This window comes from Microtus ochrogaster, chromosome 19, assembly GCF_000317375.1.
Source record: "Microtus ochrogaster isolate Prairie Vole_2 chromosome 19, MicOch1.0, whole genome shotgun sequence".
NCBI classification, from domain to species: domain Eukaryota; kingdom Metazoa; phylum Chordata; class Mammalia; order Rodentia; family Cricetidae; genus Microtus; species Microtus ochrogaster.
Window position 1 is genome coordinate 7,865,782 of NC_022021.1, and position 19,762 is coordinate 7,885,543.

General features: G+C 45.7%; 1 protein-coding gene across 1 annotated transcript in view; it reads right to left on the minus strand.

The window, feature by feature from the left end:
* Serinc5 (serine incorporator 5) overlaps positions 1–19,762 on the minus strand; it is a 95,544-nt gene that overhangs the window by 32,253 nt on the left and 43,529 nt on the right. Inside the window, exons 2-4 of the mRNA XM_005356499.3 lie at positions 16,446–16,613; positions 1,444–1,622; positions 1,002–1,084 (exon numbers count right to left, since the gene is read on the minus strand). Coding sequence (XP_005356556.1) covers positions 1,002–1,084; positions 1,444–1,622; positions 16,446–16,613 — 430 coding nt within the window. The remainder of the gene's footprint in view (positions 1–1,001; positions 1,085–1,443; positions 1,623–16,445; positions 16,614–19,762) is intronic.

Genomic DNA, 19,762 nt, shown 5'->3' on the forward strand with positions numbered 1-19,762 from the left:
AGGCGGATCTCTGTGAGTTCGAGACCAGCCTGGTCTACAGAGCTAGTGCCAGGACAGGCTCCAAAGCCACAGAGAAACCCTGTCTCGAAAAAACCAAAAAAAAAAAAAAAAAAGACTGAGCTAGAGATGGCCTGAGGACTTTAGGTCACCTCTCACTCTAGATATCTTATCTGCAATATGCTAAAATACACATCAAAGGTTTCTCCGTGGAGAATAAAAACTAGTTAACAGCATTATAGCTAGAAGAAAGACTTAGACATACCATTCTAAAATCCTATGAACTGACATATCCCTAAAGATGGAGCTGAACCCTAATATCTAGGGCATCTAAGGAAGTATGGCTGGTGCCTATGAACTGCCATCTCCTTTAGAAAAGTGAATTGATTTGGGTTGAATGAAGTGTTTGATCCACTTTAATTTAGATGCCATAACATTCTTACCTGATCCTTTCCTAGGAAGAGGCTCTGCTTCAGTTATGATTACTGGCTTCATATTAAATACAAGTAAGGAGTATAACTCAAGGTTACATAACTTGTGTTTAGAAAGAGACTGGGAAATGCCTTCCTTGTCCAGTTTTCACAGCTAACGACTGTCTCATGCTGCCAGGTCTATGGGGTACCTGGAGAGAACAAGGTCCCCTCATGGCAGAGGCATGATCTGATGTGCCAGATCTGTTTGCAAGCAAACACTAAAGACCTGCTTTACTCTCCAGGCTGATAAGTTCATCATTGCAATTCCTTAGCCAGCAGAGGAACAGGGGACGGGGTGTGGAGGCAGATAAAGCTGCTGTTAAAATGCTCCCACACGCTGCTGGAGCCAAAGCCGGGGAACTGCATTCGCTAGACATGCAAGCTACCACTGAACTAAATCCCTAACACCTCAACAGTCTTTAACTCAGGAAAGAATCAGTAGTTCACAACATAAGACACCGGACCATACTTTTGAAGACTTTTACAGGTGTAAAAACAAAATGACCAGGTGCCCGGAATACCCATGCATACCATTCAGGAAGGTGTCCTGATCCGGAATGAAGAATGCCCCTGAGCACATGGCCCCCAGCAGCAGAAGCTTAAAGAACCAGAAGCTGGGAAGAAAAAAACAGGAAATATATTTAAATGATATTCAAAGTAGCACGCCAGCCATACTGCTGCCCTTGGTAGTGAAGGGACGGCAGAATGCCTTCTCCCATAATTAGGCACCTGGCACGGCTCTGATTGTACAAAACATCACTCAGGACAGGGTGGAAATGACCTGAAATGGCCGCGGTAGAAACAACACCTCTCTGTGCACACTGAATTTCTTATCATGCACCAGGCACTACAAACAGCACCATCGCTCTTGGGCTATCAGAGTCACACAACCCATCTTTGGTTCTCCAGAAGATCGGTTAGTGCTGGTGAGCAGAGGGGGCCTGGAACATCCCTGGGAGGACAGAAGACTCACCCGTTGTGGATGTAGGCCCGGCAACCTTTGCTGTTGTTGACCTTTAAGGTCAGCACGCAAAACACAAAGAAGAAGCAAGCCATTCCAAAGCAGACTCGATACACCGCAGAATATCCCACCAGGTTTTCGCAGGTGTCACCAGCTTTAATGCCTTTACAGAAATCTTCAAAAAAAGGAATCTGAGGGAGGAGGAGACACAAAAGTTGCCGGTTAGAACTGGGCTAGAGAGGAACTGTCTGTGAGTGTCTGTCCAGCCTTAAGTCAAAAACCAAAAATAGCTATGTGCACAACAAACCGAAACTGAACACAAAACTCGATACCCTCTAAAGACTTTAAAGCTAGAGAGCGGGCTCGGCGGTGAGGAACATTGGCCACTCTTCCAGAGGACCACAGTTCAATTCCCAGCACCCCTATGGTGGCTCACAGGCTCTGTAACCCCCTTCCAGGAGAACTGATGCTTTCTTCTGATCTCCAACAGCACCAGGCACACACATACAGGCAAAACACCCTTACACATAAAATCAAAGACATTTCTAAAGTATAAAGACTTGTTCTTAATTTTATTAACCCCCCCCCTTTCAAAAACACAATCCCAATAACAGTACTGTTCAATCTTTAGGGACTCCAGTGACTTTTATTATCAGAATTCCTATTGCATTTATAGGGTATAGGTGGATGCTTCTTGAAATACATACTCTATAACATATATATTATGAGGTGAGAAACTGCCTACAGTCACTCCAAGTGTCACTCCTTCCTACAGAGGAGTCAACGATTTAGTTGGTGGTGAACTTTTACTCACCTACAAATAGAAATGTGTGTATACACATCTATACAACATACATATACACATACATACACCTATACACACTCATGTAGTACTATACACATTATGTATACTTTTTTTTTTAAGATTTGGCGCAATTGGTAGAGTACTCATCTAGTATGCACGAAGCCCTGGGCTCAACCCTAAGTGTAACATAAAAACTAGGTAAGGTACAGGTATAATGCCAGCACTCAGGAGGTATATCCCTCCAGTCCCAGAGAGAGAGAGAGAGAGAGAGAGAGAGAGAGAGCGCAGCAGAGAGGAAGAATCTTTCTTGAATGTGCTGCTGTCTGAATGGAAGGAAAGTATAGCCACAAAAGTTCAAGCAGAGAGACAAAGACAGCACAAATTTGATTTTCTTCACAAGCATAACTCGAGGCCCTGGAGAGCACCGGCCTGAGCTGTCCCAAAGAGAACACCTTTTACCACTTTGGAGAAGTGATGCAAAGTGAGCACAAAGACATGGGAGGCACCCAATGGAGGATATGAGAGAAGCCAAGTGAGCGTTTGCTATAGGATCTTATCTATTTAATTTTAGCTGGACTGTAGTATGAGTGAGCGTCTAGGTTAAAATGATGCGACGGTGAATCTTGACCGTCGACTTGATCGGGCTGAGAAACTCCTAGGAGAGCGGAGAAGCGCACTTCTGGGTGGGCAGGTGTGACCCTCCAGCGACTGTCTGCGCATGAGAACTGACGTAATGGATTCGTGATACCATGTGTGATTGGGAGGAGCTGAAAAGTAGGAGATGGAGCATAACTGGAGGAAGGCGGTCACTGGGCAATATCTCAGGCTGTATCTTTTTTGTTTATTTATCTTTGAGAATTTCATAGATTTTAATCATATTCTCTCCATCCCTCTAACTCCTCCCAGATCCTTACCTCCTCCTCTTACCCAGTCATTTACCTGTTATCTCTTCCCCCCAAACAAACAAAACAACACAAAAACATCAAGTCCAATTTGTGGTGCCAGTTACTGCTGAGAATTGAGCCTGCCATGGAGTGTGGCGATACACTCAGTGTTACTCCATTTTTCTGTCTCCCAACAACTATCAGTAGCAAACAGCTTCTTGGCTAGATGTGGGACTTTGTCCCCACTTGCCCATCTCCGTGCTGGAGTTCTGCTTGTGTTAAGTTTCTGCATCAGTCTGAGTTCATACTGGGCACCAGTCCCCATGCATAGGAAAACCTCGTTTCCTTGGGGTCGTCCACCACCTCTGGCCCTTTACAATCTTTCCAGCTCCTTTCCTGCGCTATATCGTGCCCTGGCTTCTTCCTGTGTGTTCCTTTTTCCTACTTTCTGTGCCATGCAGAGAACAGCCTCTCCACCACCTCAAATTCCCACAACAGGCCCAGAAATACTGAGTTAAGTGACCACAAATTCTCAGAAACCATGAGCCAAAATGATTCATTTCTCCTGTAAGTTGGATCTTTTAGTACACAGTTGAATAACAAGAAAAGTTCATCAATATAAATGGGGCCCAGAGTTCCAACTTGCCCCAAAGAAAGTCACTCTATATGAATAGTATTGGTGACAATGAATGTTGCTTTAAACAGTAAAAATTATATTTACAAAGAAGAAACTTGACAACCTCACTTATTAGACTATTTCATTTATATATACCTTTTTTAAAACTATGTTTACGTGTGTTGGCATTTTGCTTGCATGTGTATCTGTATGTCACATGAATGCAGTGCACACAGAAGGGGCATCAGAAACCATGAAACTGGGTATCAACTGCCATGGGTCCCAGGAACTGAACCATCTCTGAATGAGCAGCCAAGCTTTTAACCACTGAACCATTGCTCCAGCCCGTATGACTTACCAGCCCAGCACACCCACTGTGCTCAGCCTTTGTTTCCTCTTCCTCTCCCTTCCTTTTTTTCATTTTTTTAAAGACAGGATCTCACCCAGCAGCCCAGGGTAACCTGGGACTACCAGCAACCCACTTGCCTCCCAAGTGCTGGCTTACAAAACTTGTCTTTTCATCTCCTGAACCCCCAAACACACCATTATACATACACGTACACTGACATGTTCCAACCACACCAGTCCATCCTTCACCTTTGCCCCCGCCCCTTTCCTTCCTTTTGTTCTGCCCCTGAACACTGGCAGCTAAGACTTCTGCTACCATTCCCAATAGAGCCGTCCTCTGTTCACCCCAGTCCAGCTCTCCTGGGGCCACAGCCCGAGGCGCGTCCAAGGGTGAGTGTGTGGCGCTGCGAATGTGATCCAAACTAGAAGTGGGCAAACAGCCCCTGCTCCAAATCCTAACCGAGCCTCCTTTATGCTCTGTGGGTGACTTAGCATATTTAGCCCTCAGTAAGTGCTGAGTATTTTTAGGCAATAACCTCCAAGCTGAACAAACCAACACGATTTTAACAAGAGGAATTTGCTCTGATTAAATATTTGCTGTTCCAAACTCTATTCCAGTTTTGGGAAAAGAAAACATGCATCACACACAGAATTCATACTCGAGGGTGTTACCTCTTAAGTCTGCTCCGGGCATCCGAGGACATCACACACTGAGCCTGTGTTGTTCTGTGCCGGCCTCTGGGAACAAGGACTTTCTCCAGCCCCATAGAGAAATCAAACTCAAAGCCAAAATCGTCAAGTAAAAATAAATAGTTTGCAGGGAATTACAATCCTGACTCTGCTGCTCACCTGGGCAAGTCTTGCCTCCTTCATTCCCAATTTCCCTAACTTTAAAATGAAATAATCTCATAGTGCTGCCCAGAACACTCCTCTGGCTAATCCCCGAAGGCTAACTACAGTCCCTTGCCCACGGCAGTCATTACACTTGGGCACTAACACATAAAGGAGCTTTCTGGAGAGGGAGTCAGATTGCTGCAAGGATCGCTGGTGGGTACGTATGATCTGAACAAGGTAGGGTGAGCATCTTAGAATTCCATGACTGTGCCAAGGGGTTTACTGCAGAGCCACGCCAATGAGAATGGTGGCCGGGTTCTGTACGAACTGGGTTCCAGCAAGGCACAATGGCACTCTACTCTAGTACTAGTATTTAAGAGGCTGATGCAGGAGTAACACAGGTTAGAAGCCAGGCTTGGACACACACGAAGCTTAGGGCTAGGCTGAGCTTCAAGGGAAGACCCTATCTCAGAACACGAGGGGCTAGAGACGGAGGCCATTGGTAGGACACTTACCAGGCATGTGCAAGGCCCTGGAGTTGATCTGCAGAACTTAGCAAAATGAAACAAAGTTCCAAAAACATAAGCAGAACTCTCGGACCCGGTCACCTCCTAAAGAAAGTCCGTCTAGGAAATATGTCCAAGGCTTGAGCAGAAGCAGCAGCCTCGGGCGAAAGAGCTGGGAGCAGCAGCACCAATTATCCTGCCTGCAACGGTGAGAGGCCAGCAATGTCCTCACCGTCTTCAAGTTTGGGTAAGTTCATATCAAAAATTAAGGCAAGAGGAGCCAAGGAGATGGCTCAATTGCTGAAGTGCTCACTATGGTAACTTGAGTACCCAAGTTTGGACCCCCAGCACACATGTAAAAAGCCATGTACTGAGGACCCGCCTTTAATCCCATCACTGAGGAGGCAGAATGGGAAATCCCTGAGCTTTGCTGGACAGGCAGTCTGGATGAATCACTGAGCTGATGGGTCAGTGAGAGATCCTATCGAAACAAGTGGAACCCAAATGAGGACGCCCAACATCAACCCCTGGCCTCCATAAGTACATACAAGCACAGGTGCCTGCACAATGAACATGTACACACATGGTAAACACACACACACACACACACACACACACACACACACACACACACACACACTTCAGAATGGTCTATTGATCTTATTGACTAGAGTTCCAGAAGATGCAAACTTAGGAAAAAATAGATTCTTTGGGAGGGCTCTCACAGAAACAGAGGGGAAGATGGTAGTCATATGGCTCAGAAACAGTATGACGTCAGACATGAAAACGTGATATTGGCAAAGCGAATTAGTCTTACATTTGATTCTAGCAAATTTCTGGAGTTTCAAATGAAATCACACTGCTGAGACAGCTCTGGGCATCTCGGCATGAGTGAGAAGTTAACTCACAGAAGCGGAAGACAATATCTAAGAATTCCTCATCAGCTCTCATTTGAGAAGAATGTTCGTGTGTGTATGTGGGGGGGGGGTCTTCTCCCTACTCCCTTAGATTTTCTCCCTGAAGAAATTCTGACAGTAGTATTAGGCTGTCACCAGCCAGGGTGCAACAGCTGTGAGACAGGAATACTGAGCCAGTCTCCACCCTGTCCTGGACAGAGTGAACACCAGGGTTCTTTCCTTGATGCAGTAGCATCCTCAGCCCTTCAGGGAACCTAGAAGTATTTAAAAACAGCAACACCAACTAGGGATTGCCTGTCTTTGGGTTAGTCATCTAGCCATATGTGTGTGTGAGCGCGTGCGTGCGCGCGCGCGCATTGTCCTTATTAAAAGCTAAAAGTGGGGGGAATTAAAAATCCATGGTCTGATTTTACCTGATGCTACCACCTCTCAAACCTGTTCAGAGACCAAAAGCACATAGGCAGACTGACAGTACAGTTCGCACATGTCCTCTGTTTGTGGCTAGTGTGGCCACATAGCCAGACAACAGCTCTAGCTGAAGAGCTAAATAAAAACAAGCTCCCGTCTGAATCAGAAAACTCACAGAAGACTAAGCAGGGCTGGAGGAGGGGCTCTTCCAGACACAGAATGGAGTTGGTGAATTACACCCTCCATTGGCAGAGAATTCGGTTAAAAGGAAGGTAGACTACAAGAGGCCAAACCACGCGCGTCACAGGAGAAGCAGGAGTGATTCCCAGTGAAGAACAGTGAAAGCAGGACCATGAAAGAGGCTGTCCTGATGGACATGACATCATCTGTAATAAAGGCGCAGGGCCCTGGGGGGGAGACTTCCCAGTTTTGCAGCTGACAGGCAATCACAGAAGTGAATCACAGCAACAGTGGGGCAGCAAGTCACTACTGATGGCTTGTCCTGGAGGCGCCTGTATCAAGAGGAAGTGGGGGTGGACAGTCCCACAAGGGGGATCCAGAAAGACAGCTGGACTGGAGACAAGGGGCATGTTGGTACAAGCCTGGAATTCTAGCAGCTGGGAAGTAGACAGAAGAAATAAGTTTAAGATAAGCTTAGTCTGTATAGCATGTTCCAGGCTAGGCAAAAAAGGGGTGAGGATTTTGAGGTAGCCAGTATACACATGGTGAAGGAGGCAACCTATGGGTGTTAGTAAAGGAGCAGAGAAAGGTCAAGTCCTAAGCCCAGAGAAATGAACACTTAGGGAGTGCTAAGGGCCTTGGAGACAAAGCTCTCTGAGCTCACCTAATCAGCTAAGATACTCTTAAATGTGTGAAACATTGTAATGAACAGCCAGCATCACTACTTGGAGCTGTATAAAATGAGAATCACTTGAGTTGGGTATAGTGGCACATTCCTAAAAGCCCACGATTTGGGAAGCTAAGGCAAGTTTAAGGACAGTCTAGGACACTTAGAGAGACCCCACCTTAAAAGAGAGAAGAGGAGGAGGAGAAGAGAGAAGGGGAGGCTAGTTACAACTGATTGGTAGAGTAGTTGTTCAGCATGTACAAGGCCCTGGGTTCAATCCCCAGAACCAGTAAACAAGCAAGCAAATAAACAAACAAAATAAGGATTGCTTGAACAAAAGTACCGGCACCACAACAGCAGATCTGATAACCAAGAAGGCCAGTGAGTGACAGCTGGTGGCATAAAGGGATAATTCATATCCTAAGCAGCATAGAGTAAGGCAGTGCTGCATAGTTTAAAGATATGAATTATTTATTTCTGGAATTTTCCATGTAATATTTTCAGACGTTAGTTGACCCCAGATAATCAATGCCAAAGAAACAACACCAGGGTTGGGGTGTTACTGTGCTCACAGCATTTATGTGCTTATTCCCGTTCCATCAGCCTACAGCTGCTTCATTCTAGTTCATTCTGTGTTGCGGTGTTTGCTCCTTCAGGCTCCAACTTTTAGCAAAAGGTGGTGCTCATCCTAACTGTAAGCACTTCTCTGGTCTCCTTATCTGCACGTGCTTTGATGGCCACAGGGAAAGGACTAAGAAAAAAGTCACATTCTCATGGCATCATTCTCTCCCTCTTGTGGCCAGGGCGACCTGAAAAAGGGTTCAGCTAACATCCGGTGCCTCCAAGAGTTCTGTGGAAGGGATCTGACAGTCAAGGACAGTGACAGTTGCCTATTGCTTTATGGCTCCTGGCAAGCTCGTGGTACTAGACAAGAGTCACCTCATCTCAGCCCTTGAGTCTGAAGACCCTCTCAGCACAGTACAAAGGGCAGCCTCCTCAAGTACACAACAATTTCCCAGCACCATTCACTGTGTGGAGGATGGACCCAGCAGAGAGGAGCCAAGGTCGAGACTTGCAGGGACTATTTGCTTCTGGTTTAGATGACCTCAGACCAAAGATGGCATTGTTTTCAAACCTGTGTCCCTCAGACCCCGATTGAGAAAGGATGGGACCCAGGAAAATGTAAGAGGTGGAGCCTCATTGTCAGCTCCCCTAACCCTCAGTCCAGTGAAACTATGATCTACATGAACTGTGTGTTCACCACAATTCTACCCAACTGACCCATAAGGCACACTGACATGGAATTCAATTGATGTTCAGAAAGAGGATTTTTGAAAACCATTTCATCTCAGTTGGGTTAAAATAATAAACTTGAAAATTCTCCAGAATCAAAGAACTAGCAAAATTTCTCTTTATTTGATATTATTCTAACACATATGCATGCACGCACACACACACACACACACAAATAAATAATAATAATAAAGATTTAAAAAACTAACAGGCAGTTTCTGAGAATGAAGAGCTCTGCCTGGATTCCAGAACTCTGAACACCCAACCAATAGAAACCACGTTCACAATTAGAGCCAGACATTTGTACTTCAGCATGAACCCCTGCCATTCTGAGCCAAGCAAACCACATGGTGTCTTGCAAAGTGAAGTATTCTTCACTAGTGCTGTTTGCTTGCTTTAAAAAGACAGACACACAAGCACACCCTCGGAAAGCACACGGTCCACTTTCCGAGCAGCACCGAAAGAGCACTTCTTTTGTGGCTAGTCCACTTCAGACCAACAGTCCTTCTCTGAGCCCAGCTTTTGGCTGTAGGCAGGGAAGGAGGCAGCTGGGAAGGTGACCTTTCCAGAAGGTCACCAGATATTTCTTCCTGCCGCTGTGTCCAGAGAACACCCAAGAGTCAAGGAAAGCTCTGCTTACTAAATGGATGTCACCTCCTAGATAGGCTCCTTCTCCCTGTATCCAGAGTGTTTAGGAGACATGGGAAGCGAGGCTTGCTTTAGGCTAGGAATGCTGTTTCTGTGAGTTTTGCAGGTTATCTGGCTAACAAGCAAACCTAGTTATAAGAGCAAGAAATCACTGGCCAAATACCCAGGGACCCTGAATTTCAGTCTCTGCTGTAACAGTATTTTCAGCCTTGGACGAGACATTTCACTTCATGGGCCATGTCATCTGTCAGACAACTAGATGCATAAAATAATCCCTTAGGTTTCTTCCATTTTCCAATCTCCTTTATTCTTCTACCAACTGATTCAAACTATACCCTTTAAAAAGCAAGCCTGTTTCCTCTGTGGAACACTTAACAGAGCCCTGTTTACCATCCCCTCTCATAGATGTGAGCCGTGTTCTATTTTTATTCATTTCTTTAATTAGATGCTTTAGCTGCAGATCTTAGTTCTTAGGATCACAGAGACTAGCCCAGGAAGGCAGGCCACACACAACATGACAATCATGTCATCATAGCCCTCTTAGTTCTTCGTGCTGATGACAGGAAAGGAAGCAGCTTATCTGCCAATCTGCAGTCTTAAGTATATTACACGGCACTGTCAACTCTAAGAACCACCAAAGTAGTGCAACATGTCACTCAAACTCACTAGACAATTAGATGCTGTACTTAGGAAGCCTCTTCAAAACCCAAGCGACGAAGCCTCTGCGGCTGACAGTTAAGGCCATGGGTGACTCCAATGGGGAACTAGTAGCAACGGTGTCCTCACCGTGGGATCAATTATCTGGAGAAGGAAGGCTGAGAGCAAAAGTCCGGTGTGGCCAACTCATTTGTGACTGAGTAGAACGCACAGCACAAACAAGTATTTCCATGGCCTGTCCATGGTCAGTACTGTCTGTGGTCAGTACTGGACAAAGGGAAGAGAAGGAAGAAGCTGAAAATGTCCCCAGTTCTGTTCCGGAAGGCACCTCTACCCTCAATTGTTCATACAAGATAGCCAGAGGCAGAGATGAATGAGCTGCCCCAGGGGAACCACCATGGTCAGGGTAGCGTTCAAGACACCACAGACACACCAGGATGGGAGACAGAAAGGATAACAATAAAGGTTGGCAAGGGCACAAGAAACATGAACCTTTACACATTATTACTATGAATGCTTCTCATGATGGGTGCTAATGGTGTAATTACTTTGGAAAACAGTACAGCAGCTCCTCAAAGATTAAGCAAGGTATTTTCATCTAGTACAGAAATTCTACTGTATATACCCAGAAAATAATTATTCACACAAAAATGGTGACATTAAGAGTCAAAAAGTACAAATAACGTAAGTGTTCATCAACTGAGGAATAGACAAATAAAATATGGAATATTCATAAAGTAGAATACTATTCTGCCGAAGTACTAACATACCTTTAAAAACATGCTAAGTAAAAGACACCAGACACAAAAAAAGTACAAGTATGTATTAGTCCATTAGCTACTATTATAATAAAATACCTAATACAAGGTAATTATTTTAAAGAAAACAGAATTTGATTAGCTCATGGTTTAGGAGGTGTCCATTTTGACACTTACAACTCCATCAGAAATACAACACTATTCCAAGAGTTGCTAAACTTATCATGAACTCTGAGATAAAGGCATAGTCCAGGGTCGGGGTCTCCCTGCAGCATGACAGCTTCTCTCAAGGCAGACAACAAGGGAACTTCCCAATCAAAGAAAAGCTAATGTATACACCTGGCCAAAATTTCCAGGCATTTGTCCATGCTTCTGAACTGTCTGAATGTGGCCCTGGCCAGGAGTCAGAGCAGGGAGAGCCAATGTCAGCCTAAGTGCCTTCACCAAGGCCAGGGGAAGAGGACAAGACACTGCTTTATCGTGGCCTGTTAGGGTGCGTTACTGCCTCCCACCCTGCACTCTAGCTCTTAGGAGGGCCCTGTCAGGGTCACATGGCCTGTGGTGTGTGGGCTGAGAACAGTGGGTTCTTTCTGGTTTCAGAATGCTGCCTGTGTATCTTCGTGAGAAGGAACTTGGAAGAGATGCTGAGGCAGCTTTGCCCTGCTTTTGCATGAGGGAAACCCCTCTTCCCATGAGACCATGGGCTCAGAGAAGGGTCTCCTGTATGTTGAGCCACACCATGTGGTTTCTCCCTTCTTGGAGCATTTTTTCTGTGTCAGAATATAGGAGCCATTTTAAGCAGGCTGTTCTTCCCAGTCACTGTGGTGTTTAAGCAAGTACAGAACTTGGGCTGGTTGATGCCTGGTGGCTTTCGCGGACTTCAAAATGTGGATCACAAGAGGAGAAGCAGGAGAGAGAACAGGGCTCCAGATCTTTACTGATAAAATAAGATCTGCCTGCCTGGTTTGGAGATAAAGGTGACAGCTGAGAGCCCCAGAAGCTAGTCATTTGGAAGGGACAACAAAGGAAGGTTCTTGTGTGCTCACTGGCCAAAGTGGGAAGATCCTTCAGGGCTCCAATCTTACGTCTTAGGTCCACATTCTCCCTGTATTCCACTTGGTACTGCACTGCTCTGACTGGGGGAGATGTCTGACATGGTGAATTACAACATTTTAAAACCCAAATACATGATAAACAGTGTTGGGAACTCATTTGTTTGGTATATGGAGTGTGGAACATGACACTGTAATACATTTGTTTTAGATTTGAATTGTAAAGAAGTATTCATTTTGCTGTGAAGCATCTACTACGATCTTTATTGTCTTTCTATTGTTCTTCATTCATTTTTAGATGGCGTTATGCTTGTCTGTGCCTTTCGATCTCTCTGCAAACATTTTATTTTGTACATTATTTCCCAGAGGGAAGTCTGGGCAGTTCTGAGTGGTAGTGACTTGGAAAATGGTGGACTTTGACTAGTGTCCTCCCGAGGCGAGAGGGGTCTATGCTTGTTTTCAGCATAGGTTGGTAACCACAGTATATGGAGGGTCTCCAAGGAACACAGCACAAGACACACCCCGTGCAGGCCACAAGTTTGCAGTTCTTTTTCCTCTGCCACTCTCACCTCTCGAACTCCCACAGGCCAACAAAGGGCAGGCAAGGACCCGCAGGGGACCAGTCTGTGCACTACAAGGAGACCTTTCAGGACCCACCCTCAAGTGCCCCTGGGCATGAGGTCAACCTGATTCTAGCACACCAAAACAAGCTGACTTTGTGGCCAGATAGCTGTCCCCTGAAGGGAAAAGGATTTATTCCACCCAGAGTGACCTCACTCCCTATGCGGGAAGCCTGGCCAAGCCAGTTTTAAATAGGTATATTCAGAGACAGGCTCCAGAGTTGCACCTCCCCCACGCCATCTGATCTCTGATCCCAAGTCACCCCAGTGTGCTCACATCCCCCAGGCTCTCCCTGTTCTATGATGATCACCTCTGCTTGGGTATCTACAATGACTCCTCCTTTACCCATGGACCTGTGGGTTCTGGTCATGTGACAAATGGTCTTTTTCCTGTCTCTCTTGTCCTTGCTCTTCTCTGCCTTCCCAGCTAGACAGCAGCTAAGCACATATTCACACAGTTCGAACCCCAACCCTACCTCTCCATGGCAGTTAAGACCAGACATAAACCGGTTAAATGACTCATTGTTTCCTCCCTGAAGAATGGGATGTCGACAACACCTGCTGAGAGCAGTGGTGAAAAAGGACCAAGACACAGGTAAAATGCTCAAACTAAAATGGCATTATGGTAGTAGCCTATAAAAAGCAGCTCTTAAAATACTTATATATGCTACTTCCTCCATGCAGCCTCCCGCAACACCAGGCAACATTTTCCTGTTGAAGGTTCTGTCAGGAAGCAGAGATAGCAGATGGAGTTGCTAGTGGGTGCTGCACAGAGCAGGAGCAGGATACCCAAACAGGAATCAGGTGTGTTTTATAAGATGTATGCCTGAAGTACACACCTTGGGCTTCTACACCACCCATACAATTGCAATTGCAGTGTTTCGCTCCAAGAGATGTCACATTCTGGTAGAGTTACAGGTTTTTGTGGACCTAAGGCTTTCATTCTACTTGCACCGAAAGCTTAAGAGCAGGGCTCACACGGCAGCCAGCTAAGATACCGACTTCTTACCACGGCGGGTCATCAAGCAGCTGCTCAGGAGCGGAACTTAAGAAGAGAGCATCGCACTACTAGAAAAATAAAAGTAGGAAATGGCGTGCTGGGGTGTAACTCAACGATAGAGGTTCACTGAGCCTTTTTGAGGTTCTTTTCAAATGCATGAATTTAAAGGGAAGATTAAGCAGACCCTCAGCACAAGAGTTAAAAATCTATCCTTCCAGCTTTGTAAGCTCTTAAAACTTTTTTAATTTAAAAAGTTTTATTTTAAAATATATACATTGTATACTGTGTATACACACACACACACACACACACACACACACACACACACACACACACAGACCCCGCACGCGCAAGCAGGCATGCATGTGAATGCAGGTGCCTGCAGAAGCCAGAAAAGGGTGCCAGATCCCATGGAGCTGGAGCTATAGGCGGATGAGAGCGGTATGAAGAGGGTTCTGGGAACCAAATTCAGTCCTCTGTAAGTGCAGTATGTGCTTCTAACTGTTGAGGCATATTTCCAGGCCCCGTAGGCCCAAACTTCTTTCCCCAAACACACCAAGTTAAAGCATGATGCTAGTAGGGCTGGGTGGTAAATATATCAACAGCACAAAGCAAATCTGGCAGAGCCTCCTCAAGGTAGCCAAACCCTTCGTCTCTACCTCCAAACTTTTACACAGAACCTATTGATTTTTACCTTGTTTTAGGCCTCAGAAAAGTTCACTTCTTTTCTTCTGAGAGACAAACTACACCCTCATCTAAGCGTACCATGCAGCCCACTGGGGCGCCTTCACTGGAGGCTCTACAGTAGCACATTCTAATCAAAACCATACGGCTACATTAGAAATGCGTTAGCCAACAGGAAGCTCCGACAGGCCTATCCTAACTAAAGGGTAAACAGGATAAAAATAGACCAAGAGCTTTGAAGAAAATGTCGTGGGGCTGGGGTGTAGGTCAGTAGAGAGATCGCCTAGTTCATGCCTGACCCTGGGCTGATCCCCAGCATAAAGAGAAGGGAAATGATTGTTTTAAAGCAGAGTGCCACTAATTGGCCACAGTATAGCACAAGATTGGGGCTCAGTTTGCTTAGGAGCTGCCCCAGCTGAGGCTATCATCACCACAGAAGAGATGCAGCTCCATTATAGGCTCGCTTCTCTCCCTCCCCACTGCCTGTGAGGATGAAGGGCTGAGTGGCGTACCAGAGGGAAATGGGCCTCGACAGCTCTGCTTTCATCCACCACTTCCCCTGGGATGAGAGCTGCCCTCAACATGCTGCTGCCCTCTCTTCCTGGCTAGTGAGCCCTAGAACCATGTCAACGGAGCACGGGTGAGCGAGCTGCTGGCTTAGGAGCTCAGGAGAAAGCCCACCTCCCTGCAAACACAAGCTGCATGAGTTCACCTGCCTTGTTGAGTAATGAACATGGTATCTGGACCATGCCTGCGGACATTTTAGTCTCTCTTTTCTCCCCCAGAACCTAGGACAGGAAGAGTTGTGTTGTTTATTGGGGTTTCTTGTGACCACAGCACGCTGCACTCTGATACAGCTCGTCAAGTGGCCTGTATGGAGAAACAGGAAAAGGTTCCACATCTGTCTCCATCAACGTCACACTCCAGGCATCCCTGAGTAGACTGCCCAAGAAATGGCTGGCCTCTTGCCCTAGGTCCCAGAGGCAACGCCGTCCAAGTGGTCCGTCTAGAAAAGCTAAAAACCACAAAAACCACTTCCTGGTATCTATGGGACTGTCTAAGCTGTATCATCCTTTCCATCAGCCTAAATTACGTCTTCATAACAAGCTGTGACTTGAAACACTGGCAGTCATCCCTATGACAGAGATGGGCAGAGTTCTACAAGCAAAGACTGTGTTAATCAGAAATGGCTAAACAAACCAGAGACCAAGCACAATCCTCTGACATCAACGTTCTCTACCAACAGCATCCAACTATGCCTATCCTACCACTAAGGACAAAGCTACCAGGGGCTGGAAAGATGGCCCAGTAGCTAAGTACTTGCTGCCCGAGCTGGATCCTAGCACCTATGTAAAAAGCTGAGCGTGCCTACCCATGCTTATAACCCCAGCACTGCAGGGATGGGGAAGACTCACTGAGGCTTGCTGGCCTCCAACCACCAACCCAGCTCTAGGTTCAGTGAGAGACCCGGCCTCAAAGAAACAAGGCAGAGAATGAGGGTAGAGCACCTGGTGCTCTCTCCTCTGATTGTCATGAGTGCTCAGACACAAAACATACCTCATCACATCCACAGATATACCTAGACATCATACCAAACATTAATCGGTTGATTAATTAAAGATCAAGCTGTTGAATGGCTTGCCTGCTTGGCCTGAAGCAGTGGACAAGTTCTGAGACAGTTCAGAGCCCAAGTAAAGTGGTTTGCATGCGAAGAGTCCTCCACAGCCTCAGGCATTTGGATACTTGGTCTCCAGTTGGTTGGTGGTGGTGTTTGGGGGAGATTTAGGTGGTGCAGCCTTACTGAAGAAGTATGTCATGAGGAAAGAGAGGGTCACGAGCTAATTAAAAAGCCTTGCCAACTTCCATTCTATCTCTGCTTTGTGTGTGCTACGGTTCAAACTGTGAGTTTTCAACTTCCTGCGGCCATGCCTACCATGTGCTGCCTCGCCAGCCCACCAGAATGAACCCATGTCCCTCTGGAACCATAAGCCAAATAAGCACTTCCTTCTATAAGTTGCCTTGGTCGTGATGTTTTATCTCAGCAACAGGCATGTAACAAACCTAAATTACAGTGGTATGGAACCCAGCACTCTAAATCGTGTTTCTCATACAACTCCATCAAGAACCACAAACTTACATGCTCCTTCATCTGCTTAGTCACGGAGGATGACATCATCACACAGCAGAGGCCGATGACCAGGAGGAAGTAGAGTAGATACATGAAGCGGGTGGTCCGAGACTGCCGGATCTTAGGGCAGCAGCCGCAGCAGAGGGAGCATCCAGCAGAACCGCAACAGCAGGCCAGCTAGGGAAGACACAAACATCCTCTCAGAGTGTGTTATTGTGACTTAGCAAGAAACACAAGATTGTTCTTCAGGGTCATGGAACGTGAGCCTCTGAAATCGCTGGAATTTCAAGGGTGAATGAGAAGTATCTTGTTATTCATAAAGCCCGTTAAGCCACACCTGAGTCTATGCTCAATGGCACGACTCTTGGTGAGCCCCTCTTCCCAGTCATTTCAGGACCTGGCTGTCAGAAGTCAGCCACAGGACACTGAAGATTTGAAATTTCAGCTCCCCACTCTCTCCTCTCAGGGAGAGAAGGGGTGATTGAGTTAAATGATCCATGGTTGATGATTGAAGCAGTTGTGATACACACTAACATCTCTACAAAAACCCTCACCAGTGGATTCAAAACATCTGTGTCAATAAAAGTATCCATGTGCACTGGAGATGTGTCCCATCACTGTGGAAACAGATACTACTGGGGTTCACACTTCTGGGGCTCCCCGCCCTGTACATCTGGCTGTGTATTTTTAACATTTATGGTAAGCAGGGAAAAATAAGTACAGAGTTTTTCCTAAACTCTGTGAGAGGTTCAGCAAATTACTGAACCCTAGAAGGAAAGGGTAGGAACTCAGGCTTATACCCAATCAGATAGGCTACGGGATGTTCAGAGTATGAGTGGCCTGAGAAGTTGGGACAATTTTGTGAAACTATATACCAAACCTTGGTAGTGCCAGTCTGAACTAAATTACAGGAGACCCAGCTGGCATCCCATACAGGCCCACTGCTTTACAAACATTTGCCCTAGTTTTCGGCTCGTGGACCTTCCAGGCTAAAGGATGACTGCTCTCTCAGTCATCATGACCACAGGACACAAGAAGAGTGTGTGGCAGAGCTTTGGCTAGAAGCAGTCTGTCTGGAAAGATGAGCACTAATGGCTTGGGAGATAACCAGGAATAAGCAGGAAAGGGACTTCCTCAGAAGTACATAGTCATTATTACACTTAAGAGAAAACAAAGGTTTCTAGGATCAGCTAAAAGCAAAAACAGCAGCTAAGAACTAGAAAAGGTGCTACATGAAAAGAGTACATGGGAAGGAAGACATGAGAAACAAGAAGCTGGACCCAACCATCAAAAGTCAAAATCCATAACACAAACCGTCACCTAGGAACATGTTGGGAGGACATGGATGTGCTTGTAGAGGGGAGCCTGCAACTCGAAACCCCAAAGACAAGTTCGTAGGTACCTCTTACACATGTGCTGTTTCTCAGCCTCGTGCCCCATCAGGGGCAATCTTTCTAAGCTAATGAGTGACAGATGAGCTCAGTGAGCTCAGATCTCCTGCTGTACCACTAATAGTATACAAGGCTTTCACTTGGGCCACATGACCCTGTGTATGGCACATACGTGTACATGTATGTGGAGGCTAGAAGTCTATACAGGGTGTCATTCCTCAGCCATGTATCCACTTTATTGTTCAAGACAGAGTCTTACACTGAATATGGGTCTCATCACTTCAGCTCAATGAGCTGGCCAGCAAATGTTCCAGCCTCCTCAGTGCTCTATGATCCCAGGATCATAGAGGTGGGCTGCCACACCCACTTTGTTACGTGGGACCTAGCAATCAAACCAGTTTCTTGTGCTTGTACAGTCAGTACTTTTCCAATTCAATGTTCTCTCTGTCCCCCATTATTTGGAAGACTAGGTCTTTGATAAGACACAAGGCAGCAGGGTGGTGGACAGCAGTTCAGGCTAGAAGTCAGTCTCTGTGGAGGAGGTTAGGCTCTGCCACCTAGAGATAAAGCCACTTACTCCTTCAAGACTCAGTATACTCACTTATAAAGTAACAATGGTAACAGGACATAAACTACACGACCCTTATACACTGCTGTGGGAAGCCTCCCCAGGTGCATTAGACTTGAGGGAGGAGCTGTTACCCAACAGGGCTTCTCTGAAAGGAATTACAAAAACTGCAAATTACATCTGAACATGTGAGTATGAACACTGTTCTATACCAAACTTACACCCTAATAATTCAATTTCTTGACAATGATCTAGAAGGAAGTATGGGACTTTGCAAAGCTTCAAAACAAACACTAGTCACAAGAGTACATTGTAAACACCATGCACAATGAGACTAGTCAACAGGTATGTAGTTAGGACAGCAAATTATGATGCTATGGTGGATCCCAGAAGTCGGGTCACATCTTAGGCTACCTCCCTTACGTCGTGAAGGCTCCAGTGTTAGAGCCTCTGTCTCTCTGCACTGTTAACATCACTTCAATTTCTTGCTAATGTCTTCTATGCGCCTTACATTCTGCTTTCGCACATCTTACTCAAAAGGCTCATAAACCTAGGTCATCACTATAAAAGAATCAATTCTTCTTAGGCTGAGCCAACAGGTAGCGCTGCAGTACTACTGCTGCTGCATGCGTTTGTGTGTGTGTGTGTGTGTGTGTGTGTGTGTGTGTGTGTGTGTGTGTTTTGTTTTTTTGTTTTTTACCAGCCACACTTCCATTTCCTTTACAATTCATTCATCTTTTCTGTTTGTATTTTTTTTGGACCTCAGGCTCCTCCCACGTGCTGGGATTATAGGCATACACAACTACACTGGGTTTATAATGTGCTAGGACTGAACCCAATGTGTTCTTCCCCTCTGCTCCCAAACTAACTGGATTCTCTAGGCTCTCCCTCTTCTTTCCTAGCTTTTGATTAAGTCACATTGTCTCAGATAACCAGATTTTCTGCATTCCAAGTTCAAAGGTGATAATAAATACTTAACCCATAAAACTCCTTTAGAAGCAGTTTTCTATAGTTGGAGCCTTCAGCATCACTTAATGATCACATAGTAAAAGACTGGTGATGTGAGACATCCTTCTGTACATTGTTGTTTTTACTGGTTGATGAATAAAGCTGTTTTGGCCAATGGCTTAGCAGAGTAAAGCTAGGCAGGAAGTCCAAACAAAGATACAGAGAGAGTCAGCAGAGTCGGGAAAACACCATGTAGCCACCCAAGAAGTAAGATATGAGGTAATAAGCCATAACCTCATGGTAAAATATAAACTAATAGAAATGGGTTAATTTTAGAGATAGCTAGCCAGGAATAGCCTAAGTCACTGGCCAGATATTAAGCCTCTGAGTAATTATTTGGGAACAGAGAGAAACCAGTC